The sequence below is a fragment of the Anas platyrhynchos genome, chromosome Z, assembly GCF_047663525.1.
Source record: "Anas platyrhynchos isolate ZD024472 breed Pekin duck chromosome Z, IASCAAS_PekinDuck_T2T, whole genome shotgun sequence".
Taxonomy (NCBI): domain Eukaryota; kingdom Metazoa; phylum Chordata; class Aves; order Anseriformes; family Anatidae; genus Anas; species Anas platyrhynchos.
In genome coordinates this window covers 12,213,558-12,231,677 of record NC_092621.1, presented here as the reverse complement: position 1 = coordinate 12,231,677, position 18,120 = coordinate 12,213,558, and the positions used below count along the sequence as shown (strand labels likewise).

Below are 18,120 nucleotides of genomic sequence, written 5' to 3'. Positions count from 1 at the left end.
AAGCTTCATCAAGCTCATGAGCTAGGAACATCAAGCATGACAAAATACATAGTACACACTTTTAACAAAGAAGTTACCTGCATAGTGTAAAGCTGTTTTCCCAGAATTGTCAGTGCTGTCTACTGAACATTTAGACTGTATAGTTCAGAAAGGAGAAAAAAATAATAGTGAAACACCAAGAAAAACACATATGTTTGATGTTAAGGACAGAGAGCTGAACATCTCAGAGAATAGTTTTATGAGCTATTCCACGAAGTTCAGCCCATATAATAAAAGTGAACAAGAATACTGATGAAAAGCACAGCTTTCCTCTCTACCAATCTTGTCCATCCTTTCTTGGTAAGAGCTTATTCTGAAGTCATGAAACATACATGGTAAGAGATATCCCTAGAAAAAAAGTTATAGTTTTGGAACAGTTTCTATCTGGAAACTGAAAAGAATCTCTTCTCTCCACCCCTTGCCTGAGAAAAGCAAAAGCTTCATATTTTACATTACACTAGGAGCTAAAGCAAACACATTCTAATGCATTAGCATTAAATTGTTTCTCTTGAAGGACATAATGCCTCACTTCCATATGTAAGAACTAAATCATCTAAAAGCTAGTTATATTTTGTAATATTTTAAGCCACCTGCTTACTGATTAAGCTAGGCTTTGAAGTAATAAATATAAAAATACCAGATTGCATATATTTATAAAGACTTGTTTTGGTACAGAAGATTTTACTTCTAGTTTATGGCAAATAAAGATATCACACTGATATTTTTAGTTTCTATAAGTCAAACGTTAGATATTGTAACTTTCAAATGTAGCACTGCCTCCAATTCTTCCATGGTTTTCCAGGAAAACAATTTTGTGCCGGCTACCAAATTATATAACAAAAAACATCAAGATTCAGCCTGGGTAAAATAATTATGTTAAGATTAGACTTTTCTCACACGTACAAACACCTTATATCATAAAGTTGGTCTACAGATGCAAGAAAGCAATCCAAAGAGCATGAATTATTGGAGAATATTACTAAATTTGGACTTACAAACTTGTTTGGAAATACATATGTTGTAATAAAATTAGCAAGACATCAACAAAAACAGTTTGCGGTTACAGCGGGCAGGTGAATAGGCAGCAGATATTTAAACACATCTAGCTGCTGAGTTGATCATGCTCTTGCATGCGATACAATTAGTGACAGCTTGATGTCACTGTTTATGCTCTAAATGGGTTTGCTCTAGAATCTAGTGGACTTTGCTAACCAAATCACAAAGAGAAGAGTCTTGCTGCTTAATCATAACCCCTTCCAACTGTGCAAGAATGGTGGGGAAGAAGGGGGTGGGATGTTCAGCTTGCAATGATTGGGAATCGATTAAATTTGACTCAATATGGTCAGAGACATTGACAGGCATCAGTCACAACAGACTTGGAGTCTGGAGTAACCCTGAAGGAACCAGTGGAAAGGAATTTGGAGGTTGAGATGTGGGATCCAATTCCTTTCTGTGCTACTGCACTCAGGCAGTGTTATTTTGTAGGTTCATTATTTCATCCGTTGTCTTAGCCACAATCTTATTGGTAATTCTACACTCCTTCTAAATATCTGATCACCTCCATCAACAAAACTTATGTGGCTTTCTGCAACGGAGCTGAGATGAACAATGTGTCTCCTTGCTTACTAACACACATCTTCATCCTCCCTCAGTGTCCTAAGAACCTTCTCTTTATCTTCATTTTTGTTTTTCTTACCCCCCCTCCTTCCACTCCTTTCTTTCTACTTTTTCTAACCCCTCACTGTGCTTCATGTCATGTTGTTGAGGATTAGTACCAAACTACTTTGTTTTCTTTTACCTTTGACTGTAAACCTGACAGCCATTGTTGACACGGGTCAACAATGGATTCTTTTATATTGCACAGACAGAAAGCATTCCAGTAGATCACTATCAAAGTCCCACCGCACATTAAGAATCCTCTTTCCCTATACCTATTCTGTACCATCTACTTCCAAGCCATCCAGCCACAGACTAAAATTGGGAAATTAGTCCGCTTGAGACCTAGCTCCGCTATGTCAGATCAGCTGCACAGGGAAAACTGAATTTGTAGACAACTCAGGGGAGATGTTGCTATCATCTGTTCACAGTGCCTAAAAAGTCTTAAACTCAAGCTCGTCTCTTGATTGTAAGGAAACAGAACAACAGTATAGGAGTGTGATGCAGATTATTAACAGGAAATGTGTCAGTATCTAGTGAAGAGACACCAATGTGAAATCTCAAAAATATTAATTTTTACTTTACCTGAAGTAACCTCTTAATGCAATCAGGGTGGCTGTTCTTTGCTGCAAGATGTAAAGCACTGTGCCCTAGATCAACAAAAGCAAAGCAAATTAAGCATTCAATCACTGCAAAGCATTGGAATTAGCAAGAGAAAATAAAATAAAATCCTGCATCAAGTTACAAGTTCACAAGTTTACTTGTTACAAGTTACCAGTTTCTTCAGATACAGCAGACTATTCCATTATCTACCTGAACAACAATTTTAATGTCTAGCTTTACATACAGGAATGACACAAACATTGTGTCAGAGTCTGCCTTAGTGGAAGTCTAACTTTATGCAGATATGTTTTGTTTCATAAAAAAAAAAATTCCTAAATTACACAGCCTCACTTGCAGATAGATGTCGGTCAAGGTGTCCACATGATTTTTTTTTTTTTTTTTTGCAATGAAAAAAGAAAACTAGCACCAAGAGCAAAACCAGCTAAACTCATCACTACAACAAATTTTTATCATCCATGAAAGACAAATATATGAGGACTCAGAACACATGACTACTTCAGTTTACATCTTGTAGACATCCCTTTCTCTTAATTTACTTAGCATCTGTGAGGTCATATTTAGCTATGCAATACAGTAATTTACTGACTATGTATTAGCGATGAAAGATTTTGCAGTCTCTCCTCTAGTTTTATCTTACAGAGCCCCTGAAAAATTAAATAGGCCAAAGACAACAAAAGAATGAATTATTTGTGCAAGAAAGAAGGAGCTAAGATTCAGTACTCAGTAACAGACACTAGAGCCACTCCAGACAGTAGAACCTCACAGCAAATAATGAGACTTTTACAGAAAAGACGTTTCCTAAGAGACACAGGGTTGACACTTTCAAGCAAGAGCAGGCAACCTGTTATTTATCCAAATGACTAATAAAACCTGAGACAAGATGAAGTATGAATTCTGAGTAATACTATTGGGTGTATATATTCTCTTATCATTATGTATGATCTGAATACTTCTTGTAGTATCACAGACACTTCCTCATGGAGGCAAATCATTTCAGTGTATGACAAATTCACTAGGGCTGTAATTGGTGGCTAAAACTGAACCCAGCATTTACAGATCATTATTCCATGGGCAGAATACTGACACTTCATTTAGGTGGTTCTGCTAGCCTGACAGAATGCTGGTCACAGATTCCCCAGATACGTCAACCGAAATATACTAAGAAGTGTTTGCCAGTTTCAGATTCAGCTCTCATTATTGTCCTAGTGGAATAAAGACATAGACTTTCAAGGGCTGAAACAGCATATTTAACTGTTCTCTCTCTGTTTTAGCCCATATCAGCTTTTTTCCGTATGTCATAATCCTGAGTAAACGTCTTACTGCAACTTCTGTGCAGTTAACGGAGTTAATAGCTTGGATACACATAAAAGCAACACACAAGACCTTGATTTAATCTATGCAAAACCTCACATGAAGTTAACAGAAAGTTGTTTGTTTGTTTGTTTGGGGAGGGAGGGGGGCGGGGAGGGGTGTAATAACTGCAATAATTAATAAAATCAAACTATTATTTTGCAACTGGAGTCCACTATAAATTCTGGCATTTATCGTATCAGGGCAAAAATTTTCAAAGGCATAGAATCTGAATTCTATGTGCAGAAAAGCAAGCATATCCAAACCCTCACAGGTTAGAAGTGCTTTTCATAGATGGTATGCAAGGGAGAGGGAGCAGTACTGTCAAATTTTCGTTGCAATCTGCACATACAGAACTATAGGCAAATGAAGCATATTATGCTACACGTTTATGTTCTCAGAGGCATACCTGCACCATCTTGGGCTGTCACGTCTGCACCATGTGTCACCATAATCCTCAGGCATTCTACATGGCCTTTTGTAGCTGCCAGGTGAAAGCTGGAAGAGAGCATTTACATGTCACTGTTCTGTTACAGACCTCCTTTCTCCTTCATTCATAAATCAAGTACTGGCAAGTTCTGCCTTCCCTGTCCTTAGATCTTTTGGCAAACCTCCACTACCTCCCAAGAAGGTAATTGCTCTGAAAGTGAGAAAGCACATCAAAAACTTTTGTATTCATACATTTAGAAAGGGTGATGTTTCATTAACCCAAGCCATATACCTAATGTGCATCTATCTAGCCCAACAGGGTTTGTAAACTAATGTTCCTAGTGATTCAATATATCCTCATAGAATTCCTGGATTTAGGAAATTACTGAAGAAAAAAATGGCTTTGCTCTAGACACTCAGGACCATCGTAATTGTCCTCTTTCAGCAGACAAAATTTAGTTCCTCTAAAAGGTAATTTGGTTCCTGAATTAAACTAAATCAAGCTCTGTTTCTGAACTGTCCTCCACAGAGACAACTTTCTTCACAGGAGAGAAGTGTGTGTGTGTGTGTGCGCGCATGTGTGTAAAATAAATAAATCAATAAATCAGTGTATGTGAATGTAACATGGAGGAATGAAAGCTACTGGATATTTTTGAGACTATGCTAGGGATATATTTTCCAACTTTTGGTTTTGTTTTCCCATCTCAAGCATCTGCTTGTTTGAACATTGGAAAATTTGGAGAGTTTGCCAACCACACCATGGCAGGACACACTGAACAGCATAAATTACTAAAGATATGATTGCAGAATAAACTGAAGATGTTATGCTGAATTCAAGACTTTTACACTGAAAGCTCATCTTTGACGTTCTTGACATCTCAAGGATTCACAGAATTTGATTCACAGAAGCATATACACATGTTGCTAACTTAATTAAGATAAGAAGCAAAGACAAAGGAAAATCTTTTGAAAATTGAGAAGTTTATAACATCCTGACGCATATTGTGCCAATACAGGTGAGTCTCAAGATATGGAGAGAGTACAAGCAGACATATTACTTCCCCATGGTCTTACTAATATCAGCTTAATATAGAGAGCTGTTTTCCAACTGATGTAATGTAAAAAAGCAAGTTAGAGACAAAACACTTTCAATTACTATTAAATTGTGTATGAAAAGTTGGTACATACATAAGCACGCCCCAGACTGAAAAAGCCAGTAATCCTGGGATGTTTTCTTATTTTTAACACACCACACCCCTATGTTAAAGGCCTTTTCCCCCAGCATCTAAAGGGAGCCTAATTAATCATGTAGACACATTTCCACTGTATTTAAGAGTTTGCATTTCAGACAACTGCTTCCTTTAAATGTTAAAGCTAGCACTGAAAATTCAGCATGCTAGGCAGAGCAACCAGGAATAGCAGGCAAGAAAGAAACAGACATTTCTGGCACAGAGTATGTGAACTGCAACACTGTGGTTCTCTAAGCTGCAGACTCTTTGCAGCCTTCCTGAAAACCAAGCAGAGGAAAAAGACCTACAGACAAGATCTGGCAAAGGGCTGAGAATTAATCAAAGCAGGAGCACTCCTGGAACAAAGTACCAAGTACAGCAACTATCTCCCTTCCTACACGAAGTCCTTGCCCACTGCCTGCTGCTGACTCCAAATGGTAGGCAGGCAGTTCTTGAGCTTTGAACTGTTCTCTGCAAGTATAAAAATATCCTGTATGCTTGTCCACTTGCTCACTACTGCCATAAACAAACTGAAGAGTTAACACTTCTAAAAACATAAGAAGCCCTGCTGCTGGCTGTTCTCTAGTCATTCAGATATCAAAACTTCATGTACTTGGTGACCAATGCGAAGTTGTGTAAACATTCTTCTTCGGAAGAAAAGGTTTCTCAGGCTCTGGGAAAATGGCTAGGAGAGGAAGGCAAAGGGAGTCTGACAAATTCCATCACCCCTAATTTGGCCAGCACAACATACTGGTAAATATTGAAACAGATTCAGATGCATTTGTGTAGACAAGCAATACAGTCAAAGTCACTTAAATATCAGGAAGGCTGTGAAGCGCACACTTGGCTCTCTTACATTTGACTATATTCATAAGAATAATAAATACTTGAATAATAATAACTTGGCTAAATCAAGAACGTTAAGGTTATAGAGACAGACTGTGGAGGATAAAATGCCACAAGAATATGCAAGAGCAAAAGAAGTTTGATTTAGGTAAAATCAGACTGCAAAGAAAACAGAGAAGAAAAACTTAACTCCTTTCAGGCTATGTACTTATGAACAATCAGTCCCACCAATGCAAACAATTCCTGTGGCAGTTCTCAACGAGTCATCACACATGCATGTGCTTAGTTTCATGCTATCAAAAATTTACAAATTAAGGAAACCCTGATCAAAAGTATTGCTTCTCCCAAATTGATAGGATCAAAGAAACATCAGTAAGCATTGCAGGTGGTGAGAAAGATGAGAGAAAACGCGTGAAAGATGTAAGGATCTAACTAAAGCAAAAACATAGAAGCAATCTGAAGAGTCCTGGGAAAAGAGAGGGTGGTAAGGTTTAACTCGCATTCATTTACACAGTTACCTGAGTCAAACACGGTTGGGGCTGCTACTGCTCACTCTCAGATGTTTACTGTCTATCTGTCCCCTCCTTAATGCTATCATCCCTAACATAACCCTATAGTAAGACTTTTTTTTTTTCTTAATAGTCCATAAGCAATTGGGGTGGGGGACACAGCTAGTTCAGTTTACTACAGGTTAGTAAATTGAACTGGTTCACTGGGAAATCAGACCTGCTTACAAAAGAGAGGAGAATGGTTCCGGACTAGGATGAACCTATTACATTCATACTTAAATCAGAGTTATTTGCAGAGGACTGGACACAGTCCTCACCCTGGGGAGTAATTCTATCTGATTTTAAAATTATGAGTCCCTCCTTCACCCTCCCCCACCAAAAAATGAAAAAAACTCCAGAAGTAGACACTGAGGGCTGGTGTATTGCAAGGGAAGCTCTTGAAACAAAGCCTGGAGAAACTGATTTCAGTACAGAATAATTCTTTACAAGCTACATAAACTTTCCTAAAATACTTGAAGCAAAAGCTGCAGGTTTCCAAACACTGGAGTTCTCACCATCTGGAAGCCTTGAGCAGTGGTGCCTTTTACTTGCATCCTTCATGAATAAACTTCCCTTTATATGAAAGCAAACAACTTTTCCTCCCACTTCCTGGTTTTGCAATGATTTAGGCAAATAAAAACAAACATATAAGTTTTGATTTGGAGCAAGGGCCACACTGAGGGTTACATTCTCACTCAGTCTAAATCCCCGTTCCAACATAGTTCATTTTTCTTTCACAAAAGAGAAGCCTGTTGCTGATACTCCCAGCTACATATTGGTACCTCAGACTGAATTGATTTGAGACAGATTTCTTTTATTGCTGTCAAACATTTCTACCATGCCTGTGGCACAGGATGGTCTTCTACTATCATCTCCAGACCTTCCGGTGCAGCAGAGTAGCAGCCACCTACTGGATCCAAAAATGAGGCATGTCAGGTATCAGATCCACCTCTGCAGCAGCTGATAAAGATCAATTGTTTAACACTGCTTTTTTCCACCGGGAATGTACAGGTCCCGCAACTACTCAGTTATGAACAGGATAAAGTGATAAATGACATTCTTCAGGAAAAACACAAAGCCTGTTTGGAGCAAACAGCCTTGACAGTAAGCGGGAACACAGCAAAATTTCATCAGATTTGGAGTCAACTGGAGAACAGCTGCAAGGCTATCATCTCCAAGTCCTGTAAGGTGTAATTTTTTCCTGACCAAAAAAGGTTGCTCAAGTAACATTTTCAAATGCATTGATAGATGCTTTTTATGAATGCTTGCTGACTGAATGGTGTGGACAGCTGCATATGACATCCCTGAATTAGTTGAGAACAGCAGATTCCTTACAGATAGATGTCAGTGAAACACGACTGTCCTAAGTAAGCCAGTCGTTTATTCAGTGCTAAGGATCTTTTCTGTGTTTCAGTTATAAAGTCAAACTAGCAAGGGAATGGAGATTTCTTCAGTGGGTGTCTGACAGAGAGCACAAGAGTTGAGATACACTTAGTCTTTGCTATGAAGTCAAGAATGAGTATTTCCAGAAATTATTTAAATGCCAGAGAGTAACTCAAACAGAAAAGTGCAGTAATTTTTACTACTTTTTTTTTTTTTTTTTAAACAAATAATTTCACCACAGGTAAAAGATCAGAATTAATCCACATTTAGAGCTTAGACTTGTAAAAATTGAGTTAACTGAGCTTGCTGAGGTGATATTAGTAACGAGACCTGTGTATGCTGAATCCAGGTTCTCTGCTGAACCATTTACACAGCTAGATCCTGCGAACTGAGCACAATCCTCTTACTGAATGATATTTTGACAGCTGGCTTAAAACAACTGGGTGGTCCATATAACTAGAGAAAATACCACAAAATTACAGTGGAACATGATGAAATAAGAAAAAATAAATATTAAGTCTTAATTTGAGACAATAACCTTCTAACACTAGGAAATTTTTATTTGTGAAAAGAAAAACAAAATTAAAAGAGCAGAAAAATTACATCCTGTTACAGGCTCCATTTCTGTATGGCAGGGTCATGCTCCAGAGTTCTTTCAGGGCAGAATCAGCATTCTCTGTAGCACAGAATTTCTCCAGGGCCTGAAAGTAGTCTGACATGGTATTTACCAAAATCCAAAGCAAATAAAGAACATGGTTGAATTATGGATGCTAAGTGAACAGAAAATAGCAAATACAGCATTTCGACAAACACAGAACAAAGTCAAATGCATATGCAAGAGTACAATACTATTGTTCTCTGCCATTTTAATCTGAGTGCTCTGAAAATATTTTAAGTGCAAGAATGTTTGAAATACGCTATGAACTCACATATACTCGTTGTCAAGGTTTATTTTGAGTAAAAACATTCCTCCCCAAAGCATATCATTCTTCTTCATTTTCTAGTGTACGTCAAATCTTTGTTTACTTTCAAAAAATCTGACTTGTCTGCCAATGATTTGATGATTTACAGTTTTCAAACTGACCAATACCTTCACACAAACAAACAAGATTGATAAAATAAGATACAGAGCTGCCTGGAGACTTTGCAATGCTGATAAGAGAGAGAGAAATGGAAAACATTCAACTCTTGCTGCTACCAGATGAGAAAAGTGATTTTGCCAGGTACCTCAGTCGTTAAGAGACTCATTGATAATCTGGAAAATTTTCTGCACTGATTTAAACTTTTAAACATTTTAGAGGCAGCATCTGGTGTATAAATGTCTACGGTGATTTTCACAATCAGTATTACCCCTCACAGCCTCAATTTCCCCCTTCAATTGTAACAGCAAAAATACATTGACTAGATGCTACCTGGCTTTTGATTGCTTTCCACCATAGGCTAAGTGGCAGAAGTGCTAGAGTGTGGCAGAGACCTGAGCTGGATGGGAAAGGTCTGCAAGTACAACAAAAGCAGCATATTCAGTGCACAGATGTGCCTGCAGTGACTGTATTCCCGAGTGACTAACGTCCAATGTGGTGTCCTCTGGCATGTAATATGACGACAAGTAATTAGAGAAGAGTACTGTTTACTTTTCTGTGAATAGTTTGGGATTTTATCAACATAAAGAACAGTGAAGGAAGTAAGCCTTTTATACCCAATAAAAAAACTTCTGACACATCCTGAACCTAATTCATAGAAAAATAATCACTTTCAGATTTAAAGAATAGGAAAGGCCAAGAATGGTCCTGACTGAGAAGGTGTTTTCTGTCTTCCTCTGCTGACCCATAGAGAGCTCGTAGCAAAGCAGTAACTCTGTTCCAGCAAGGATTATGCTTCCATGGCTAGCATCTGCTGATCCAGCTGCTGGTTCTGCTTCTTCCTTGCCATCTATCTGCACAGGTAGGTAGGTACCCACATGAGCTGACAGAGGGAACAAAACCCGCTGAAAAAAAATAACAAAATTGTTTTCCACTGTTCCATCACAGTCACATGTATGTGCATGCCGTCTGCAAATGAAGGAACAGGACCAGCCTCAAGACAGTGAAGTTTGAGAAGATGTAGAATTTCACCTTAAAACTAAAAACTAAAATGAGACTCTGAACATTTCCCTGTGAAAGCTACTGTATCCTTATCTTTCCTTTATCTTTCATAATCAAGTGACAATCACTCACCTGAGAAGATGCATGTCTTAGAAGCAGCCAGTGATTCAACCACAAAGGAAATAGTGAACTGAAGCTCACTATTGGCAAGCCTGTCAATACTAACCATCTGGATGTATGTTACCAATCCTTAATTTGGGAATAAAAGCAGTCTTGCCTCCTCACTAACGGAGTTTCTTTTCATACTTATTAGCTGAGTGTGAAAACGGCAGTAGCAGACTGCAGCAGAATTAGTAATTTGGATTATCCCCACCCTACAGCTGCTCTTGCTCCCTTGTCCTCCTGCCCTAAAGTGTGTCAGGGTACTGAGTTCTTGAGGCTTGCCCCTCACCCCAAGCCAGAATAAAGATCTGGGAACAGGACCTACCCACATTGGCAATCCCACACTGAAAGGTCTTGACAGAAAAAGCTTCAAGATGAGAACCAAATTAAAATCAAGAGAGAAAGACAAATATTGGATATCACCAGATAAATCCTCATGAAGATACATTTCAGTTACGATAGACACTACTATACTACAGAGAGAGAGCCCAAAAATACCATTCAGATATTCAGCAAATCACAGGCTGTTTTAAGGGCATATCATACATCTACAGGCACAAATATCAATACTTACTAGTTTTTTTTTTGTTTGTTTGTTTTACTTTTTTTATTTTTTAACAATTAAAACCCATAGCTTTACACTGCATCCATTTCACTCCTGTTAAGAGTGAATGTAGTTAATGTGGTTTTTCCATAAGTGCAGGCTGTCCATGTCATGCTCCTGTCATGCACACATGTAACCACAAGCGCAAAAATTATAGGAAAAACAGTTATAGGAAATACATTTCATTTTCAAGCCAGAGTTGGCACTATTAAAAACTCAGAAAACAAAGTATTGTGGTTTTTAAAAAGAAATTCAATCAATGAGTTGCTACTGCCTTCTTCTGGAGTGTAGACAGATGAAGATTTCAAGAAAGGTGACATAAGCAGTACTGGCTTTAGGAGATGAGTGTTTCTTCCCATCTCTCCTTCTTAGTACCAGCCACTACAGTGTAAAGCAGGACACCCAGCTTCTGTTCTCCTATCCTCTGTTTAAACATGAGATGGTATCTGCTTTCCCTAATACACACAAAGCCCTCTAGCATAAAATATATAGGTCTTCACTGTTAGCATATATTCTGGAACAGCTTTCAAAAAACACAGTTTTCATTTACAGTTTCCAGCTTTGCCTCACAGCATAAAAAATCTTGTTTCAATCATACACACCTCAAGGTATAGGACATGAAAAAAAGGCAAGCCTGCTGAACGGCTGTTTTCTTAATAGGAAAGAAGCAATTGCATCATGCACTACAGAAGCTGGCAAGCCACAGACTCCTGATTTTAGCCTTCAAACTCAGCAAAAATATCTAACCAGCTGCTCTTCAGAGAGATTTCTGAGATCCCCAGAAGCTTTATATTTTTCATTCTCAGGTTGTGTTCCAGCAGTTCCATTTTCATGCACAGTTTTCTTTGGCAAACTCTATTACCACATTACCACAAACTCCCCCCTTCAAGTCTGAAGCATATAGATTTTTCTTCCATGTACCATTAATTGTAAATCTAAGTGCTCACAATTTCAATTTGTCATACGAAGTTTCCTGCAGACTGTCCATTTTTAAAGGCCCTCAGTAACTAACATCAGCAAATTGAAACACAGATTCTGCCAAGGTCAAGCCTTAGGGTACTCCTAGGTGTTGACAGAAAGTCTAAAGATTTGAAATGCTGCTTTTATTGTTGATGTTTCAGGGTATGAAATAGAAAAGCCTAGAAATGAGAGCAGTGTTGCATATGCCTCTAAAGCGAAGGTCAGAGGAAGAAATCAGAGCAGGGAAGAGAATAGAGTAGTTCAGTTGCAAGGGACCTACAAAGAGTACAACTGCTTGACCACTTCAGAGCTAACCAAAAGTTAAAGCACATTACTGAGGGCAGTGTCCAAACATCACTTGAACACTGACAGGCATGGGGCAGCAACCGCCTCTCTAGGAAGCCTCTTCCAGTGGTTGGCCACCCTCATGGTAAAGAAATTGCTCCTAATGAACCTCCCCTGGTGCAGCTTTGTGCTGTTCCCACGCACGCTGTGATCGGTTCTCACTGAGTATACATGTAGACCGGCACCTCCCTCTCCTCTTCCCCTGCTCAGGAAGATGCAGAGAGCTGCAGAGAACCTCTTCAAAGCAGACAACCCAAGTGTCCTCAGCCTCTTCTTGCAGGACATGCCTTCCAGCCCTTTTACCAGCATTGGTGCCTTCCTCTGAATTCTTTCTTAAATTCTTTTCTTATATTGTGCTCTGGACCCAGCATTTTCCTTGGTTGAACGTCATGCCGTTGATGATTGCCCAATGCTTCCATCTACGTAGATCCCCCTGCAAGGCCTCTCATCCCTCCCTGCTGCTGCTGTCAGCAGCACCACCCAGTTTAATATCATCAGCAAACCTGCTGAGGATGCATTCCACTCCTGCATCCAGATCGCTGATAAAATTGTGGAACAGGACTGGTCCTACAACTGAGCCCTGTGGAACACCGCCAGTGTCCAGCCACCAGCCCCATTCCCTGCAACCCTTTGAGCTCTGCTGTTGAGCCAATTCATCACCCAGCACAGCATGAGCCTGTTCACCTCACAGTTGGACAGTTTTGTCCAGAAGGATGCTGTGAGGGATGGTATCGACTGAGATCCAGGAAGATTACATCCGCCACATTCCCTTCATCTACCATGCATGCCACCTTATCGTTTCAGATCAAATTATTAAGGCAGGACTTTCCCTTCATGAACCCATGTTTAACTATGCCTGATAATAGCTTTGCTCTTTAAATGCTTTTCAATAACATCTAGGACAATCTCTAAGTTTTCCAGGCACTAATGTTACACTAAACAGACTAAACAGGTCTATCATTTCCTGGGTATTCTCTCAAGCCCTTCTTTTAGATCAGTGTAACATTGGCCAGCTTCCAGGAAAGCTTCCTTCTGATTGTTTCTTTAAAAGCACATCCCACATCTTGAGTCCAAAGTGGTTCACAATTAGCTTCTCGATATATATGCCTTCTGGCAAAGCATCTTTTCAGCAGAGCAAAGTCTCTGAGGATGTCATAGATGTATCCGTATCAGTTCAACTTTCTCCCTAGGGCTAGGTAAAACCAGCTACCCATCTGCTGCCCTTGCTTGCAAGGCCAGAGGAGGGTTCAAACTTCATTTTATGTCCAACAATGAAAGCAATGACTAGCACCTCCCTCAGCCTCCATCCTACAACACAATGTGCTTGGTATTATTGTCTATAGGCCAGCAAAAGCTAATAACCACCCTACTACATGAAAAGTCATGAAATTAGAGCCAGGAAATCCCAAAGCATGTTAGCATAACAAGAAGCCAGGAAAAGACTGGAAAAGGCTGAGAACAACTGGGTAAAAGTTAATCTAAAGAAAATATTTTTGTTGCATGAAAATCCAGCAAGGCTTAAAAACTGCATACAGTGCTCCAAGAACCAAAGAGCATAGATATCCCTGTTCAACATCAGGGATGTTGACAAAGGAGAGCTCAGGGTATGTGCTGCTTGAAGTTTCTGTGATTTTTAAACTTCTAACAGTTTGGACCTATTCAGATTTGAAAGAACAGAACTACTCTTTTTTTTATTATTATTATTTTTTTTAACTGTATACGGTGAATTTCTTTTCATCGGGGAATTATTACCCAAGTGCATTAATATATACTCATAGTACTAAATCCACTAACAACACGCTCCTCGGAGACTACTGGTTAAGATGACCTGTTAACATGTATCCTATAACATGTTAATGGTAACATTTTTATTTAGCATTTCAGAATAACTATGCTAGTAAAGCATTTAACAAAGACTCCACACTTTTGGAGAAGAGAAAGGAATGAAATAGAGACATGTGAAGGAATAACCAATTCCTGTATTTTTTCCTAACACAGCATGAACCTGTAAAGAAGGTAGCAGAAGATGCAGAGTGGTATACAAGCCAGATAAAGAAGCATTTTGGAGAAAAAAAATCCAGCTTTTACATGTTGCTCAGTTTTGGCTTTCTGTTCCCTTTCTCTTCCTAGATTAGAGCACTTTAAACTAGCAGCAGCCAGTTGGTGTAATTAAAATCTACACATACAGCTCATTTGGTTGCATAAGTCTTTGAAAAACACGTAAAACAACTGCAGCCCATTATGCAGATATAAATCTGAAAAACAACTGCAGCCTTAGCCCCATCCCCTCCAGTCTTGGCGGGCCTGGTTCTGGCCCAGCCCACGGGAGGCACGCTTCCCCTCTGCTCCCTTGCCAGCTTGGATAAGAGGAGTGCAAGGAGCTGCCATGGCGCTCGTAACGCAGAAGCAGGGCACCATGCTCTGCCTCCATGTGAGCCAAGCTGCAGCTGTTTCAAGCCAGGCACACAAAAACTCCCAACCATCTAGGCTATGCTCCCATTCAAGCATCTCAGAAGCTTCTTGAAAACTGGCCAGGTCTGGTAAAATCTGGGTATTTGGCAACTCTGCAAATGGAGCTGCTTTACAGGGAACTCTGCCAGCTGCCTGGTGCTCCACTGCAAGTTTGGCCAACCCTACAGGAGTGGGGCGAGCAGCTCATGAGGTACCCAAACACATGCACGGAGGCCCTTCAAAAGGCATCTTGCTTTCTCCTGAGATGATAGGCCTACTAATAGACATGAAATGCAACAGCTTATTAGTAACAGCCATCCTATTGGTCTATTGGAAGAGCGAGTATAAAACAGAAGACATAAGCTGGTTCCTAGAAAAAGGTATTGTTTCATCCTTGAACTCCAACTATCATCTGCAGGAAGCCCTGTGCATGTAAGACACTGAAGTCATGGGATGTTTCTCAACATTCAAAGAAATGTATATCAAATAGAGAATTTGCTTTTTCAAATTAAGTGAAATTTGCTTGCTTTTACCATATATGAAATTAGTAAAGAGAAAGTAAGAAGTTTCACTTTCTCAGATGCAAAGTTTAGGATCTTCATAATTGAAATCAAACAAGGAGCATTAATTTCTGTCTCTTTAGAAGATCACCTAGTCTTTTTATTTTTGAACATGAAGGTAAAAAAAGACTAAAATGTCTTTCAAAAAAATGTTTCAAAAATGCACATAAGAGAACATGAATGGTATTAGTTTAAAGTCCTGTGAAAAATATAGCTAAGAACTAAAAACTGAATCATGGTACATCTCAAAGTCTAAGTGACAGGTCGTATACTCAAACCATCAGAAATTCTTTCAGTCAAGAGCCAGAAACAAACCACTGGCATGAAATGCACTCCATGGATCTCGTTTAAAAGCGTGCATAAGGTATGACTGTCAGTACAGTAATGTTTGTATGAAATATAGATTTTTTTCATGTATTGCCAAACTCTAAAATCAAAGTTAAGTATTGCTGCTCCATTGTGGAGATACAAGCAATTCCTCTCACTATACATTAACAATTGGCTCATACTGAATATAATGGAAAGTTAATTAGCCCAATTTACTATCCTGGCAGAGCATGGTTTTGCCTAACCATGCCCAGATGTTTCATTAGCATTTCTAAGAGTTAGACGAAAGTGGAAAGTAATTTTTCAGGAAATTTAATATCAACATCTCAATTGAATTATATTCATAACAATGCTGCAGGGGATAAGGGGAACTAAAAGGAGCAATCACGATTTTAACCCGAAAAGATCTTCAAGGAAGCTCTGGAAAAACAAAAGTTTTTACATCCAATCTCCCATGGAAACAAACTTTACAAGAAATTTTGAAATAAGAACCAGACTCCAGTTATCTTTTGGCTAGCAATAAAACACAGGTAGATATCTCTGCGGTTGTCTTTATTTCATCCCTAATCTGAAACCTAGAGGTTGTTACCATCTGGACTACCATAAATTGAAAACTATGATAAATGCAAGACAAATACTATTTTGTGTCAGGGATCTTATCTGGTTATTGGAACATCAATGAACTACATGGTTTGATGGTTGGACTAGATGATCTTGGAGGTCTTTTCCAACCTTAATGATTCTATGATTCTATATATTCCTAGAGAGGTTAGAATCCTCAGGCACTACATTTCTAGTAGCATCTCCCATCCTGGTACAACTTTCAAAATAAGTAGGAAAGCATATTAGCATCCTGTAAGTGTTTGGTCAATTTCTGGAGAAAACACAGTCGGTGCAAAAGAAACATCTCCTAGTGCGTGATGTTAGACTGATGATGCCCAGTATGTACACAAGAAAAAAATGTGGAGACTGCCTCAATTTCAAAGGTTTTGTGGAGGATTTGTATTATTCTGAATCAACAAAGAAAGGACGCTGTGATTCTTCTTCAATTCACAAGCCCTAGACTCACCTGACAAAGTACTCTGATTTTGGAGGTAAATTAAATCATTTCTATGATTTTCTTTCTCAACCAGAACAGTATTATAACTATATATAATAAATAAATAAAAAAGCTTCCTTTAAGATAAATACTATTACATACAAGGAAACAGGGAAACAGTCCCTCTCAAAAAGCATTTAATATCTAACTTATTCTTTGAACTGTCATATCCTTTGTGCCACTCACCCCACCTCCAAATACAAGATCAAAAAGTGAGAAAGGAAAAATGAATCCTATATACAGGATAAAGTATTTGGGGATGGAATATGTTCAAATTTATTTTCAGCTCAGCCTCTGAGGCATGAACATTCTGGTTCAAATGAAAATATATCATTTCTACTGACTGCTATTGACAATAGTTTTGTGAAAGAGTCCTTAGAAAGTGCATTTGTAGAGGTTTCTAAAGCTTTTTTGTACCATTGTCAGACTCATTTTATTAAGCAACAGCTGATTCAATTGCAGTAAAAAAAATTACAGAGACCTATTGTTTCATTTAATAGCCATAAGCATTTAATTCTAGTTCAGTACCTTGCAAAAACACGCAAACATGGCAGTGATGCACTGGCACACAGACAAAATAACTTCAGGACACGGAAGTGCTGCCATTTATACATTGTGAATCATTTCCAAACTTTTTTTTCCTTCAATAACAACAGCCGCTTCTTTAAATACCAGCCCGTTTGAACACTTGCTCTTGTGGAAAGAGTAGTACATAAATGAATCCTATCCCCTCCTGAAAAGGTCCTCTTTAAAAAGCCTTTTTGTTAGTTTAAGTGGGATTTAAACGATCAACTTCCAAATTGGAAAGCACTGTTTTGTTGTTTAAGGAAGCTGGTCCAAAAAAAAGAAAAAAAGAAAAAAAAACACCATCTGGCAGAATAAGACTACAATGGCAGAGTCAGATTTCCAGATAGGTTCTATTACAAATGTGCTTGGCAATAGTCTGTGCACCGTAAGTGGGAACAACAATGGGGCTGTGTCAACTTACGCCAAAGGTGGATTTGCTCCATGGCCTTAAAACTGATTTATTGTTTATAGAAATGACTGAGTCAGAGGCTGTGTGGTGGCAAGGAAAGTCAAGCAAGTCTTGAAAAAACTATGTTTTGTTAGTTTGACACCTTTTTTTTTTTTTTTTTAAGAGGTACTGCTAGAGAGTTAAAAACTCCTGATGAAAAAATCTGTAAATACTAGCTCAAAGCAATTTATTGATACCTAGACCTCATTAATTTAAACTTCTGTATTTTGTTGCACATGGGCAAGCCACAGAGAAAAGAATCTATAGGACAGTGGCAAAAGAGGACACACGCCAAATTTAGACAGTTATGTCCAAACCCGAGCCAGAAGCGGAGCACACTTGAGCAGGACTCAGTAGGATGACCTGTGCAGTACTCCACAGAACAGATGCAGAAAACCCTGGGCTCTTGTCT

General features: G+C 38.8%; 1 protein-coding gene across 14 annotated transcripts in view; it reads right to left on the bottom strand.

Annotated features, from left to right (window-relative positions):
* The window catches only part of RAI14 (retinoic acid induced 14), a 105,334-nt gene that overhangs the window by 15,510 nt on the left and 71,704 nt on the right, over positions 1 to 18,120 (bottom strand). For all 14 annotated transcript variants that reach the window (XM_072031764.1, XM_072031763.1, XM_027446239.3 and 11 more), the window contains 3 exons: positions 4,079 to 4,167; positions 2,281 to 2,345; positions 78 to 135 (listed from right to left, as the gene is read on the bottom strand). In XM_072031764.1, coding sequence (XP_071887865.1) covers positions 78 to 135; positions 2,281 to 2,345; positions 4,079 to 4,167 — 212 coding nt within the window. The remainder of the gene's footprint in view (positions 1 to 77; positions 136 to 2,280; positions 2,346 to 4,078; positions 4,168 to 18,120) is intronic.